This window comes from Hydra vulgaris, chromosome 03 (assembly GCF_038396675.1).
Source record: "Hydra vulgaris chromosome 03, alternate assembly HydraT2T_AEP".
NCBI classification, from domain to species: domain Eukaryota; kingdom Metazoa; phylum Cnidaria; class Hydrozoa; order Anthoathecata; family Hydridae; genus Hydra; species Hydra vulgaris.
The window spans coordinates 23,745,001-23,760,025 of NC_088922.1; the positions used below are offsets into that span (position 1 = coordinate 23,745,001).

The 15,025-nt window shown below is 25.7% G+C and overlaps 1 protein-coding gene across 3 annotated transcripts in view; it reads left to right on the plus strand.

The window, feature by feature from the left end:
- Positions 1-13,630, plus strand: part of LOC101238431 (inositol hexakisphosphate and diphosphoinositol-pentakisphosphate kinase 2) — a 41,349-nt gene extending 27,719 nt beyond the window's left edge. For all 3 annotated transcript variants that reach the window (XM_065792706.1, XM_065792705.1, XM_065792704.1), the window contains exons 6-21: positions 3,768-3,929; positions 6,121-6,440; positions 6,525-6,704; positions 6,843-7,072; positions 7,316-7,431; positions 8,229-8,344; positions 9,078-9,144; positions 9,216-9,499; positions 9,580-9,652; positions 9,800-9,924; positions 10,077-10,191; positions 10,278-10,429; positions 10,586-10,731; positions 12,167-12,247; positions 12,373-12,465; positions 13,045-13,630. In XM_065792706.1, coding sequence (XP_065648778.1) covers positions 3,768-3,929; positions 6,121-6,440; positions 6,525-6,704; positions 6,843-7,072; positions 7,316-7,431; positions 8,229-8,344; positions 9,078-9,144; positions 9,216-9,499; positions 9,580-9,652; positions 9,800-9,924; positions 10,077-10,191; positions 10,278-10,429; positions 10,586-10,731; positions 12,167-12,247; positions 12,373-12,465; positions 13,045-13,187 — 2,403 coding nt within the window. In that variant the 3' untranslated portion in view covers positions 13,188-13,630. The remainder of the gene's footprint in view (positions 1-3,767; positions 3,930-6,120; positions 6,441-6,524; positions 6,705-6,842; positions 7,073-7,315; positions 7,432-8,228; positions 8,345-9,077; positions 9,145-9,215; positions 9,500-9,579; positions 9,653-9,799; positions 9,925-10,076; positions 10,192-10,277; positions 10,430-10,585; positions 10,732-12,166; positions 12,248-12,372; positions 12,466-13,044) is intronic.
- Positions 13,631-15,025: the final 1,395 nt, after the last annotated feature.

The window sequence follows — 15,025 nt, forward strand, 5'->3', positions numbered from 1 at the left end:
AAAAAAAATAAAAATAAAAACATTTTATTAAAAAAAATAAAAATAAAAACATTGTTTATATTGTTAAAAACATTCAGAATGTTTTAAAAACATTCAGAATGTTTTAAAAACATTCAGAATGTTTTTAAAAACATTCCGGTCAATTAAATTTGCGTTTTTGTGGTTTTTTTATATAACAATTAATTTGTAATTATATTAATGGTTTTGACTTTCGTCCAACACGAAAATGTTGGACGAAAGTCAAAAGTAATTAAAAGTGACGTATGTGTTGGCGTAAGAATCACTTTTTTCCTTCCGCTCTTCCCAAAGCCAACAAACTATAGATCTATATATATATATATATATATATATATATATATATATATATATATATATATATATATATATATATATATATATATATATATGTATATTACGTATATATATATATATATATATATATATATATATATATATATATATATATATATATATATATATATATATATACTATATATATATATATATATATATATATATATATATATATATATATATATATATATATATATATATATATATATATATATATATATATAATGTTTATATATTATATAACATTATACAATAAAATTTAAATAGCTCTCTTCTAAATAGAGAAAAAACAGTTTTATACATTTTTTGCACAAATTTGTAAAACTTATTTTTCTTTCAGAAATAAGATAAAATCTTTGAATCATTATCAGATATAATTATAAATTTAGTTAACCTTTAGAGCCCTAGATTAAAATTAAGTAGGATTTATGTAGGAATGTGTTTCATTATATTAGAAAATATATTATTTCATTCTTTTAAGAAAGTTGATTATGTGTTACAGAAATGAGTGGGATTCTTTTCTTATACTAATTCTCCTTCTACTCCACTGCAGCGCTGCATAAGTTGATTGGACAGCGCCAAAAATAAAATAAAATACCGTCTGTAACATATATTGAAGATATAAGATATAAATATGAAATCAATACAAAATTAGATGTAGTTTCACAACAACACGACAAATTGAGCTCCGACTTCCAAAGATATATTAAAAATTATATATTTTTATATTATAAAATAATCAGTGTATATTAATTAATTATTATTAAGAGTAGTATATTTAATTTATTTTTAATATTACTATATCATTGCTGCTCTTATTTTAAGAGAATTCTTTTAAATATATATATTTTTTTCAATGGTGGGCATTAAATGGCAATTTTTATAGTAATATTTATGTTCAATGAAAATCTTGGTGCAAAAGAGCCAATGATCTTCTACTTCTATTTATTATTTAAATTCTGCTTGAGGTTCTTTATGGATGAACCATTATACCATTATGTAATAAATTGTGTCCTTAAAAGAAATGTTTTAAAAATAGAAAAATAGTAAACACGAGCTCATAAATTTCATATTTCATATTTATTGCAAGTTCATTTTCATAATTATTATTAATTTTCTTTAGACATTAACCGCATAGTGAAATAAAGTTACAATTACAAAGTCTCAGCAAAAACAACAAATGTTTAATTACAAAAAATATTAATTGCAAGCGCTTGCGCGCTATCGTAGCAACAAAGAATACCAATAATTATTTTTTCATTTATAGTCATAAGATGTGATTATGGTTCATTCAAACATTTAAATTTGCTTTTACGTTTTAAATTCAAGCAAGTAGTGACTCCAGTTTTCTTGATTTTTAAAATTTCTAGTAGCAGTTTGTTGTAATAAAAAAAACATTCTTGCTAATAAATGTATTTAATGTACGTTTTAAATAAAAGCAAGCAGTAAAGTAAAGAAACCTATTTTCTTTGTTAACCAGTTTGTTATAATAATAAAACATTTTTTGTATTTAACTTATATTTCAGAGGTGGTCTTTTAAAAAAGTTAGTAGAGAAAAGATAGTAGATAAAAAATAAAGATTTTAGTCAATGCGATCACGTAATTCAGTTGATATAAAATACCAAACAAAAAAAGATAAACTATAGGCCGGGTGAGTAAAAAAAAAGCAATTGCTTTTACTTAGTAATCTGTCAGCTTTACGTGAATAAAAACTTTTGCAACTTTGCTCAAACTTTGTTCATGTAAAGTTAAACAACTACTTAGCGTTTTGGAGTAAATTGCTTAGCTTTATGTAAATAAAAATTTGAGCGAGTTTGCTAAAATTTTTACTCACGTTAAGCTGAACAACTACTCCAAAAACGCTGAGTAGTAGCAATTGCTTTTTTATTTACCCGGCCTAATAACTAAAAGACTTACCGTAATTGATCAAAATCTCTGTTACCATAAAATCCGTAATTGATCAAAGTATCTGACGTAGGCGGCTTTTCAATATTTTTGTTAACGAATCACATGTACTACTTGAAGAAGAGTTTGCAGTAAGGCTCGTAAGTTATATAACTTTTCAGCCAAAAAGGAAAAAGATTTTAAAGAAATAGCATTTGTGTGTGTTAAACCAAACAAGTTTGTTATTTTTTTTGATTGTATTCTATTTCTTGCTAACTCTTTATATATAATATTTGCTGTTGTTGGAAAGCATTGCAAAAAATTATTTGCAAATTTTTAGAAATAAATTTTACAAGCATGTTGACGAGAAAGTCCATAAAATCGCTGGGAAAATTCCAATTTTCAAGAAGTTTTTTCCAATAGACATTTTCACAGTTATGCAATTTCGTAGTTATACCAGTAACGATTTTACTTTTTAAGTTTTACACAATAAATTAGACTTTTTTATGTTGTTTTTCTATTAGTTTTTAAAAATAATTAATTTTCAATAACTTTTAGAATTATTATTCAACTTTAATTTGAAAAACTTTATTTGGAGAATGGGATTTTTCTATCTTTAAATTGGGAATTTGAATTTTTTGAGCATTTAGGAATACCGCGTTTGATGGGGCCCCACAGGGTTAGTTTACACCCTGTATATATGAAAAATAATATTTTTATTTTTCTTCAATTAATTCCCAAGCAGCTTTTATTACTGGAGCGTTGTCAATAATAATGCTTCTGAACTTTTGTGGGCTGAGAGTCTCCATTATTTTAATGATAGCACCAGTAACAACTGCAGCGTTTTGAATTATGCCCGATGTTGATGATGATTGAAGTATAGAAAAACAGTTTTATATTTGGTGCCTTGATGCAAAAATTCACTATATGATTGCCACCAATATTTGTCCAACCATCACTGACAAGCGTTAAATTTTTAGATGATTCGAGAATTTCTTCCAATTAAAGGAGCATTCTGCATACTTTTTATCAAGAAGTGAACCTAACAGTGTTTTCGCGCATGGTATGATGATGCATACAATGGATTAAGTGCTTTGATCAAATCCTTAAAAGCTTCACATTCATTGAGACGAACAGACTTTCTAGTTCGGAAAAAGAAATTTGCTAATTTCATATCGATTTTCTTTTTGATTCTTCAGGATTCATCACATTAATTGAAAATTTCATGAAAATTCGTTTTTTTGTCTGTCTGTCTAGTCAAAACAATTTAACAGTTTTTAATGATTTGAAATTGAAAAAAAGTTATGCGCATAATTATGCAAATGTATGCGCACAATTTATCGGTGAATGTCTGCGCATACAAATTTTTCCGAACCCTAGATCTTTAAGAAAGTATATTAAAATTATAGAGAAATTATAAATTTATGTTGCAAAAAAAGATTTCTGTGAACAAAAAATAAGTATGTTTTTAACTATGTTTACTTTTTTATTACAAATTGCTTGAAATATGAATTCTATAAATTATTCAGGTCTACACTGTTGGAGGGGAGTATGCGCATGCAGAAGCACGAAAATCACCGTTTCTTGATGGAAAAGTGGATCGCACTAAAGATGGTAAAGAAGTTCGTTATCCAGTTATCTTGAATCGATTTGAAAAGACTGTTGCTCATAAAGTCTGCAGAGCATTTAAGGTTTTCATTTTATTATGTGAGAATTTTTATTAAGTTAACATAAAAAAAAAAAATCCTGAAACTATTTAGTTTGAATTTAATATTAAAGAGTTGAATGCAAAGTTCTTATTTTTAAAAACCTTGATTATCATGTATTTGAATTTGTTACTACTTTCATTGTTTATGTAAAGATAATAAATAGAATAAAAATCTTTTTGATTGCTCAAAACATCTTGAATGTGATCTCTCTTTTGCATCAGCTTAAGCCTTAAAGTTGTTAATGAATTTGTTCCTTTTGCATAAATCAGTTGTTTACTGTTGATAAATGTTGATTTCTTTATGTTGAAGAGTTCTAACACTCTTACTCAATTCTCTTCTTTAAATACTCTGATTTCACTATTATTGATTTCACTTTCTCTAATTTCACTACTAACCTCATATAGAAACATATACTTGATCTATTGCAAGCTTAGCATCTGCTAAGATTGCTTTTTTTTATTGGGCTATACTCCTTTATTTTATTGGGCAATATTACTAAATGGCTCATACCGAAACCCTCAACCTTATGTCTTCTTGAATCTTCTTACAAACAACAAACATCATATGGAAATATGTACCTAATCCATTTTAAAGTTAGCATCTGCTAAGGCTGCCTTTTTTTATTGTGTCAATTTTTTTACTCCTGATTCCATTCTAACTCTATAAATCTATTATTTATGATTGCATTTAAACATTTTGTTATGTTTAGGCTGGCTTTTCTAATGATGCTGTTTCTTTTATTGTTATCTTTTTTATTATTATTATCATCCATGTATTAACAAAAATGTTAAAAATTACAAAGTTAATTATAATTTACAAGTTTAAGTAGTACTCATGTAGTTAAAAATTAGTCTAAGGATTGGCACCTTAATAAAATAAACATATATATAAAAAAAATTTTTTTTAATTAAACAACCCAACATAAATTAATATTAAATTAAAAAAGATGGAAACAGAAATAATAAAGTAACTAAAATAAAAAGTCATTAAAAAATAAAAATCAAAACAATAATATTTAAAAAGAAAAGATAACAAAAAAAAAGAAAGATAAATTGATTAGATAATTAGAGAGATTTATTAGGTCTAAAACACATTGTAAATGTAGGTGGACAAATACTATAGTGGTCACTGTCCAACTAATTATAAGTTTATCTCTCGTTCTTACTTCTGAAACTTAATCTTGTATGACTTTGTGTGATTTGTATGTCATTCTGCATAGTTGCATTCTTTTACTGCAACTGTCTTTTTTTTTTTTTTTTTTTGCTTTTTTATTTGTCAATTTTTTTTTGTGAAAAAGTTAATGCTTTGAAATTCTCTCTTGTCTACATGTTTTTCTAATTTATACAATATACCATTTTCTAAGTCTTCCAAGCGTTTTATTGTTCTTTAATGTCCTTCTTTATTTTCTAGTATATGCTTACTTAAAAGAAGTAGTGGCCTTCAGCACTTCAGGATTTTTTTTTTTTTTGCTGATATTTTTGTGTTTTCATATGATTGTGTTTTCTGTTTTGTTAAAAAATTGTTAAGGTGCAAAAAACTATTTTAGAAGTAGAAATTAATGCTAATAAAATTCTTTCTGGGTGGTTTCATTTTTTTCCACTCACTATTCATAAATTTGTGACTTGAAATTTCTTTTTTCGCTACCAGACTGGCCTTTGAATTTTATCAGATGAAAAATTACAACATGTCTATCTGACTAGAAAATCACTTGAAAACACTATATTTCTGGTTTACTGAAGATTAAGAAGACAAAACTTGAATCTAGTTAAGCTCTGGAACTAACACATAAATCTAGGTCATGCAAAGACTAATATTTCCTTAATGACTAATCTGATTTATCTATGGTTATATCTAATATTCTTATGATAATTTTTATGATAAGTGGTAAGTCGACTGTGATGTGATAATTAGTCTGTGCTTTTTGACTCAGTTTGTGATCTGACTCAAAAAGCACAGACCTAGACAGTGTTTTTGGTCAGATCACAAACCTTGAAACCTGAGCTACACTTTAAGAGCATGATCACTTTACTTATTAAAATTTTATAGGGGTAACCTTAGCTGTGGCTACATTGGGCTCAAATTAGGATTAATTAGTAAAATATGTTAACATTATGAAAAGCACCTAGTGACCTAAAATTTCTGTTTGTATTTCAAAATATTTTCTTAATTTTAGCAAACTGTTTGCGGATTTGATCTGCTACGTGCTAATGGAAAATCTCTTGTATGTGATGTAAATGGGTTTAGCTTTGTAAAAACTTCTCAAAAATACTATGATGATTGTGCTCAGCTTCTTGCTGAGATTTTCCTCAAAAATTTAGTTCCTCCTGATCAAGAAACTGCAGTTGCATTTAAAGCAGAAGTAGAAAAAAAAGAAATGCTGGAGAACAATATAAAACCTGAAAAAGGTTTAGAATTACGCTGCTTGATTGCTGTCATGCGACACAGTGACCGCACACCTAAGCAAAAGATGAAGATGATAGTTTCACATCGATTGTGAGAATGACTTTTATTTTTTTATGTTATGACTTAGATGTTTTTTCTTTTAATGTTTTATTGCTTTAATTTTTTTTATTTAAGATTCCATGATATTTTTTTAAAACATGGAGGTCTGGAAGATGGTTGCATTAAGCTAAAGAATCCAACCCATTTGCATGAAATGTTAGACATATTTAGACGACTTGATGCTGAGTCTGATCCAAGTTTATTATCCACAGAAGATAGAATCAAACTCAACAAAATGAAAAGTGTTTTAGAAATGTTAGTTTTTTTTTAATCTATTCTCATTTAATTATAATTATGATTAAATTATAAATAAATTTTAATCATGGGCATTTTCATTTAAATTTGATTTAAATTTTTCTTATTTTGTTTTAACTAAAATCTGTAAAATGACAGGTATGGACATTTCAATGGAATCAATAGAAAAATTCAGTTAAAATCGATGTCTGATAAACGTAACATAGGGATAATTAGCAAGTTACGAGGAAGGAATAAAGTAGAGCAGCAAAAAGAAGCTGAAGAAAATAGACTAATTCTTATTGTAAAATGGGGGGGAGAGTTGACACCTTTTGGTAGAAAACAAGCTGAAGACCTAGGGAGGGCATATAGATGTCTTTATCCGGAAGGTATCTTTATTTTAGACATTTTAATTTAAATTTTTGAATCATTGCATTGCATTGCAAGTAGTTATATATCATTGTATATCTCATTGTTCGACACCATGTTGGTTTGATTATTAAAAGGTTGAATGACTTTGCTAAATAAACAGGTTTGAATTGTAAAATGGGTTGCAGCCATTTTGATTTTCAAACTAAAACCTCAAATTTATTTTTCAATTTTATATTCTTTTTGTTTTTGATTTTACAAAGGTAGTGCGATGCCAGGTGGAGGCCTTTTAAGATTGCATAGTACCTACAGACATGACCTGAAGATTTATTCCTCTGATGAAGGTCGAGTGAAAATGACAGCTGCATCCTTTGCAAAGGTAAGTATTGAATAGATAATATAGTGTTTCTATTTATTATTATATGCTGTAGTAAAGACCTATAAAATGGATCATTGTAGCTGATTAAAAATATAGCACTTAAGGAAGTATACTAATAAATTAGTTAACATGCTAATCCTTTTATTAAATTAGTTATAAATTGCTTATAAAACTTTAAAATTACAAAAGTTAATTACTTTATTAATCTATAAAACACAGTTCTTAATAAACATGGTTATGTTTGACTTCATGTTAACTAAAAGTTATTATGTAGCATGTTTTTTCATTCAGATATATTTGTTCAAAGTTTGTTTTGCGCTTTAACTATTATGATGAATGTTTGATGTCCATAATACAAAACCAAACCTTATAGTTTCTTAATTAAAAAACTAAACTTTACAAAAATCTAATTATGATGACTTCTGTGCTTAGGCATTTTTGACCAGTAATTTTATCCAAACATTTTTGACATAAGATACCTTTATTCACTTAATTTTTGCACAGCTTTGAAATTCAAGTTTTTTTTAAAGTTTTATTATCAAAAATCATATATACTTGTTATTTGATAAATAGTAGTACTACAGTTGGTGTTTAAACTAAAATAAATAGGTTGCGAGAATCAGACGCGCAAAAAAAAAAAAAGATGCACTGAAATTAAATTTGCCCAAAAATAAGTTGAAGTAAGATAGGCATGCTAAGAATAAATTTTTAAAAGTTTCATTTTTATAAGTTATTTTTATCTTAAGTTAAAGTACTTAAGGTTTTCTTTAATTTTTCTTATGGTTTTATCTGTTTAGGGTTTATTAGATCTTGAGGGGGAGTTGGTACCAATTCTTGTGAGTCTTGTAAAAAATGATAAGTATGTTACTGGTATTCTTGATACGCCACCGAGTATAAGTGCAAACATGCAAAGGTATTTATAAATTAAAATTGCATTAAAATGATGAATTAAAAATTTTTGGTAAAAGCTTTATTTTTTTTTTGTTAAGTAAAGGTTTACTTTGACTTTTCTTGACACTTTCTAATAAAGAAGTTTTGTAGAAGCTTATTTTGATTGGTTGTAAATGACATTAAAAATTATACTTTATTTGACTTCAAGATATTCCATTTACTCTGATCATTTAGCTTTATGATTTAGAACTTTATAAAGGTTATAAAATGAAGCTTTAAATACATAAAAATGCACAATTTTTTTGGAATTTTTCCTACATACAAATATTTATTAGCATTTATTGGAAAGTTTCTGAAATTCCGACATTTCTCAAACTTATTGAATTTTAGCAATAGTAAAAGGATTGTACAGAAGTAAACATTTAAGCTAATGAAGATGGCTGTATTAGTAAAATTATATTTTCTTTATTAGAAATTATTTTTAAAAAAAGAACTTCATATTTATTCTCACATTCACTAATTAAATGATTATTAAAAGAGATAATCATCAATAGAGATAATCATTGAGAAAAAAGTGTCTTTTTATAAGATAAAAATTATTAGAAAACTGAAAATTATATGAAACCCAAAATCAGTGTTTTCATGGTTTTCTAAGTTCTGAAGTATGAATAAAAACATGTCATAAGTGAAAAGTTTAAAATAAATTCTAGTTCACTTATTGAGAAAACCATTTTTTAGTTGATCAATTTATTTAGGGTCAAATCTCAAATTCATGATAAATTGCGTTCAAAAGAGGATTTTACAGAGGAAGATATTGCAAATGTATGGGGTTTTTTTGTTATATTTTGTAAATCTATTAATATATTATGTTATAAAAAATTTTTTAATAATAGTTTACCACATCTAAAAATGGTGCAATCGCTCAGGCAATGCGTAATGTAAAAAATCCTCACAAAAAGTGTGAAAAAGTTTATCAGTTAGTATGCGATGTTGTTGAACAGATTAAACAAATGTGCATGCAAGAAGTTGAAAGCAAATGTTACTATGGTGAAGGGTTGAATCATTTAAAACACAGATGGGAAAAACTTCAAAAAGACTTTAAAAACGGAAATGAATTTGATATGAGTTTAATTCCTGATATTTATGACTGCGTCAAATATGATTATCTCCACAATACGTAATGATAATGCTTAATGTTTTATTACGAAATACTATTTGTTATACATAATATGTATGACCATTATTTTGTTTACATAGGTCGATAAATTTACAAAAACTTCCTGAGCTTTATGCTGATACTAAAACTCTTGCAGATATAGTCATTCCTCAGGTACTGTTCTGGAAATTGTTATTTTATTTGCTTTAATTATTTTTTAGTTTTTTTTTTGTTTTTTTTTAAAAAAGAGCTGTGGCTAAATTTTTCCACCTTATAAACTTGTTTGTAAAAAAATAAAAAGTTGTTTTTTTTTCTTGATAGGAATACGGAATTACTAGTGAAGATAAAATAAAAATATCAAGAGAGATATGCAGCGACTTATTGTTAAAAATAAAATCTGATCTGAATTCAAATGTTATACCACAAGGGAACAATTTAGATCCATTGTAAGCATTTCATCTCAAAGTATGTACTTTTGCAGTAGGTTGTACAGTTGAATTCAGTTTAATAATATTTATCTGCATTTTTAGTAAACTTCACATACAAAGTATCAACTATATGCTAAAGTATATATATATATGTATATATAATTGTTTAGTGCACTGCGTGATATTGATTCGCCTAATAATCATGTGAGAACTCGTCTTTATGTAACCAGTGAAAGCCATGTCCATTCTTTAGTAAATGCGCTTAAAGAGGGAAAATTGTTTAAGGTTTGCTGGAATCATTTTTTTTATTCAGAAAACATATTTGTTTTGTAGATGATTTTTTTTGTATATTTAATATACATTTTTTTTAGGGTTCTGAAGATTCGATGAGCAAGCAAGCTTTAGCTATTCTGAATAATACTGCAGAACTTAATTATCTTACACAAATAGTAATTATGAAGTATGAAGACTTAAAAGTTGATCCAGGATCTGATGAACGCTTTAGAATTGAAATTTTATTTTCGTGAGTAAATAAAAAAAAGTAGTTATAGTTTTTTTTAAAGGTTTGCATTGCATGTTAGTTGAAAAAATGCTTCTATTTAATCGAGACTAAATGGAATGGAAAAAATTCCAAATATAAAAGCAAATGAAACTTAAAAATAAATTTTTTTTTTTTTAGCTCTGGTGTAAAATGTCCAGTAACTCCTGATGATGTTTTAAAGTTACATGAAGAATCAAAATCGAATAATTGTGAATACATAATAAAAAAGTATGTTGAAGAAGACTCAGTTTTACTGGAGATGGCTTGTGATGAGCAAAAAGCTGGTTAGTCATTTTAAAGAGTTGCATGTGTTTAAGAAATTTTATTATTCAAAAAGTATTTTATGTTTTTGGCAAAGTGTAAAAGTATGTAAGAAAATTTTAAATTAAAAAAATATATAACAAAAAAATAGTTATGACAATTTTTTTTTTTAGGCTTGTCCAGAAAATAAATGAAATTGTTTAGAATAATATTGTGTTAAGATCAGTAATGTTCAATTTTCTTTGATTAATCAAGCTCAACTTATTGATTAATCAAGGCCAACTTATTGATTAATCAAGCTCAACTTTATAAAAGCTATCAGATCCATTTCTATGAGAAAAAATACTTCTGATTCTATAGAAATTATTTAGTTAAATTCAATGAAATCTATATTCTCTGAACAGTTATGTTAATGATTTTATTATTTATTATTATATTAAATATACTAATTTAATGTAATAATATTAGGTAAACTTTATATAAGTTAAATTTGTAAAACTCAAGGTTCAACCAAGTGTAACTTGCAATTGAACTCCACACACCAAAATTGAACTCCACGCACCTAAATACTTTATTATAATACATGTTCTGATTATTTAGGTTAAAAATTAACATAAATAAAAATCACAGAAAAACTATTAAGTTTATAGTTTATGCATTAACTATGTATCAAAGTTTAACGTTTTTTAGTTTGATAAAAGTCTATACCTTTAAATTTAATTTAAATTTAGTATTAAGATATATTTTTTTTGATTTATGTTATTATATACAATAAATAAAATAATAATGTGCTTTAATTGTCAAATGAAAATAATTATAAAATACAACTATCAGTTTTTAGTTTATACGTCTAAAATAACACTATCACTTCTTACACTTTGTTTACAATTAAATTTTTTTTAATGAAAAATGAATGAAAAGTGTTTTGCATTATGCGTTAACGATAGATCAGGCCAGAATCTAATGTTTTTGCATTATGTGTTAACAATAGATCAGGCCAAAATAAGTATTTTCCATCTGAATGATGCTCTTTAATGAAATGAATGAGATATCTTGATAAACTTATTTGCATAATTTTATTTACTTAATTTTAGAAAATTTAGATTTATCTTTTGTTAGCAGTTGACACCTGTTAGAGTTTTATAAGTGTATTCTATATACACACAAAGTATAAAATATTTATATGGTTTAAAATATATATTATTTATGATGTTAGATGCAAATTGTCATATAATAAACATAAAAATTAATAACATATGTATATTCGATATATGAGATATTCGAATATCATTTTTTTAATATTAGTTTTTAATTGATTTTTCAATAATTTTATATTAAATTTACATTTTATTATTTAACCACCTTAATGACAGTTTTAAACACCTTGATGGTGACTTTAACCTATTTAATGATGATTTACTATTTTTTTTGTTATAAAATTGTATATTTATTATTCAGCTGAACTGAAGCAAAAGGCAAAAACTAAGGTATTTGCGGAATTACGTCGCGGTGGAAACATTATTGATAGTTTTCCGTCAGGTATTTAACTTCTTTATGTCCATGAGAATTTCTTATTTAATGTTGTATTTTTAAATTTAGGCTAATGTATCTAAATGATTTTAATTGCTTTTTGAAAGGTTTTGTACTTTAACTTTTACAAATAGGTCCACGAATAAGACCACGAAGAGGAAGTGGAATAGTACCTAGCTTTGAGCCATCAAGTATAATAACTACTGAGAACCGAGTTCCTTTTGATGGTAAGAAAAAAAAAAAAAGTATATATATATATGTATATATATATATATATATATATATATATATATATATATATATATATATATATATATATATATATATATATATATATATATGTATTATATATATATATATATATATATATATATATATATATATATATATATATATATATATATATATATATATATATATATATATATATATATTAGGCTCTCGTGACTTCTGGAGAATCTTTAACAGTATCCATAATAAGGGCATATCTGTTATTCCACCTCTTTTGCATGGTTCAGATTTTGTCACCTCACCCTTTGTCACCTTTTTTCCTCAAACATCAGTAAAATCCTCTATCAACCTTATAACTCTCAAAAATCCTCTATTAACTTTATAACTCCGAACCTAATGTTCAATATAACTGCGCTGAGAAACAATTCTAACTTTTTTCAACTTTCAAAAGAAAAGGTTTAAAGCAGAAAGTATATCTGGTTCTAAAAATATTTAATAACCTTATTTTTAATAAATTTTAAATATTCGATATGTTAAAAGATTACTTACAGTTTCTGTTTCTCTCTTATGTATAGAAGTATTAGAAATGCTTCCCAACCTTCATCCTTTACAAGTTCTTCATAGCTGTTTACGTCAAAAGCAATTGAATTATTTTATTGATCACTTAACTGAAGGATATAAAAATGAACAGTTAAATGCTTGGAAAAAGAAAAAGTGAAGGGTATAAAAACGAACAGTTAAGTGTTTGGAAGAAGAAAAAATGAAGGTTATTACAATGAATTGTTAAGTGTTTGGAAGAAGAAAAAATAAAGAATATAAAAATGAACAGTTAAGCGCTTGGAAGAAGAAAATTTGATGGGTATAAAAATAAATAGTTAGGTGCTTGGAAGAAGAAAAAGTATTCAAGCGTCGTAAACAAATATTTTTTGATTTTTAGAAATCAATTTTAAAAAAAATTGTAAAAGCTGGTTGTAAATTTGTACATTTGAGTCATATAATTTTTTTAAATATTTATGAAAAGTACTTATTATTTTTAATATTTAAGGGTTTGTCAACAAATCGATTCTTTCTATTTTTTGTTAATATTGCGTTGATCAAAACACAATTTTATATGTAAATAAAAAAATTATTTCTATGTAAAAAGATTTTCAATAGTAACAATGTTGTTGACGCTTTTTTTTAAATGGAAACAAAGTTGTTTACGAATTTTTTATTTAAAAGTTAATAAATGGTATTTGTTTTTATATTTGCCCAAAAAACAGTACCGTAATAACTGTTTAGAATTTTTGATTTAAAAGTTAATTATGTGGCATGAATAGCCACTACAACCCAACACTTCTTTAAGTCGTTAAAGCTAAAAGTTGAATTAAAAGACTAAATTGTATATGATTTTTCCTAAATTTTTGGGGACAAGTATTTTTTCAATAGCCATCGTTTTGTTAACAAATAAATACTCTCGTCGTTCAATTTCCTCTAATTTTTGTTGGTAATTGTAATGGTAAAAACAAAATAAAGTGCGCGAGGAAGGTTCTTTAGCTTTGGGGTACTAAAGTCTGGATATTAAAGACTAGAATAAAAAAAGCAGTTGGAAATGCTAATGAAGCACAAATTAACGGTGTGATAAGTCTATTTATTTGACAATAAAACCTTAAGCAACTAATTATAACGCATCATTAAACATAAATTTGATAAATGAAGCTAGTGCAATATATTTTGTAAAAGTGCCGATTTTCGGGGGAAAAAAAAAGATTGGGGATTCATATCTAGTTTTAAAACTAGACATTGAAAAAAATTAGCATAGATGGTTTGTCTCATATTTCACTTCAACTTGCAGAAGACCAGATGGTCTTGTCACCAAGAAACCGCTTGTACAAGTAATATTTTTTGTATTTTCGTTTTACATGTTTCTAGTTTCACAAAATATAATGGTAGTTTATTTTATATTGGATTCACATATAATAAAATGTAGGATAATAAATAATTGATAAATGCTAGATTTTGTACTCAAATATGATTAGGCATAAATAAAATTATTATTGATTTATATATTTTTCATATTGATATTTGTTATTGAAGTTTTTTGGGATTTTCGTTTCAACGTTAATTTTGGTTCTAGTTTCAGTACTAGTTTAGTGTAAATTCATATAACTGTTTATATTTAAAACGTATTTTTTAGTAAGATTTTTAAGCAATTTAGGTTATCTAATTTTGTAATTATGGTATTTCTGGATATCAGTTTATTATAAAGAAATGAGACCGCGATATGAAATTGTGAAACGCGATAGTTTGGTTTTTCTAAACGGTGTATTAAAGTTTCCTACTTCTCGAGTATCATATCTATTTCTATTGCTTTTAAAAAAATCATTTGAGCAATGTGATGGGACAAGCCCGAGTTTATATTTCAGCATAAACAATAAGTTTATTCAATTGATAAATGTTTATTCAATAGACGTTTAGTGCATTAAGGAGTTTTAACAAAGGTTCAGCATGAGTGAATTTATCTTTTTTATAAACAATTCTAACGGCATGTTTTTGATGTCGATAAAGTGATTTCAA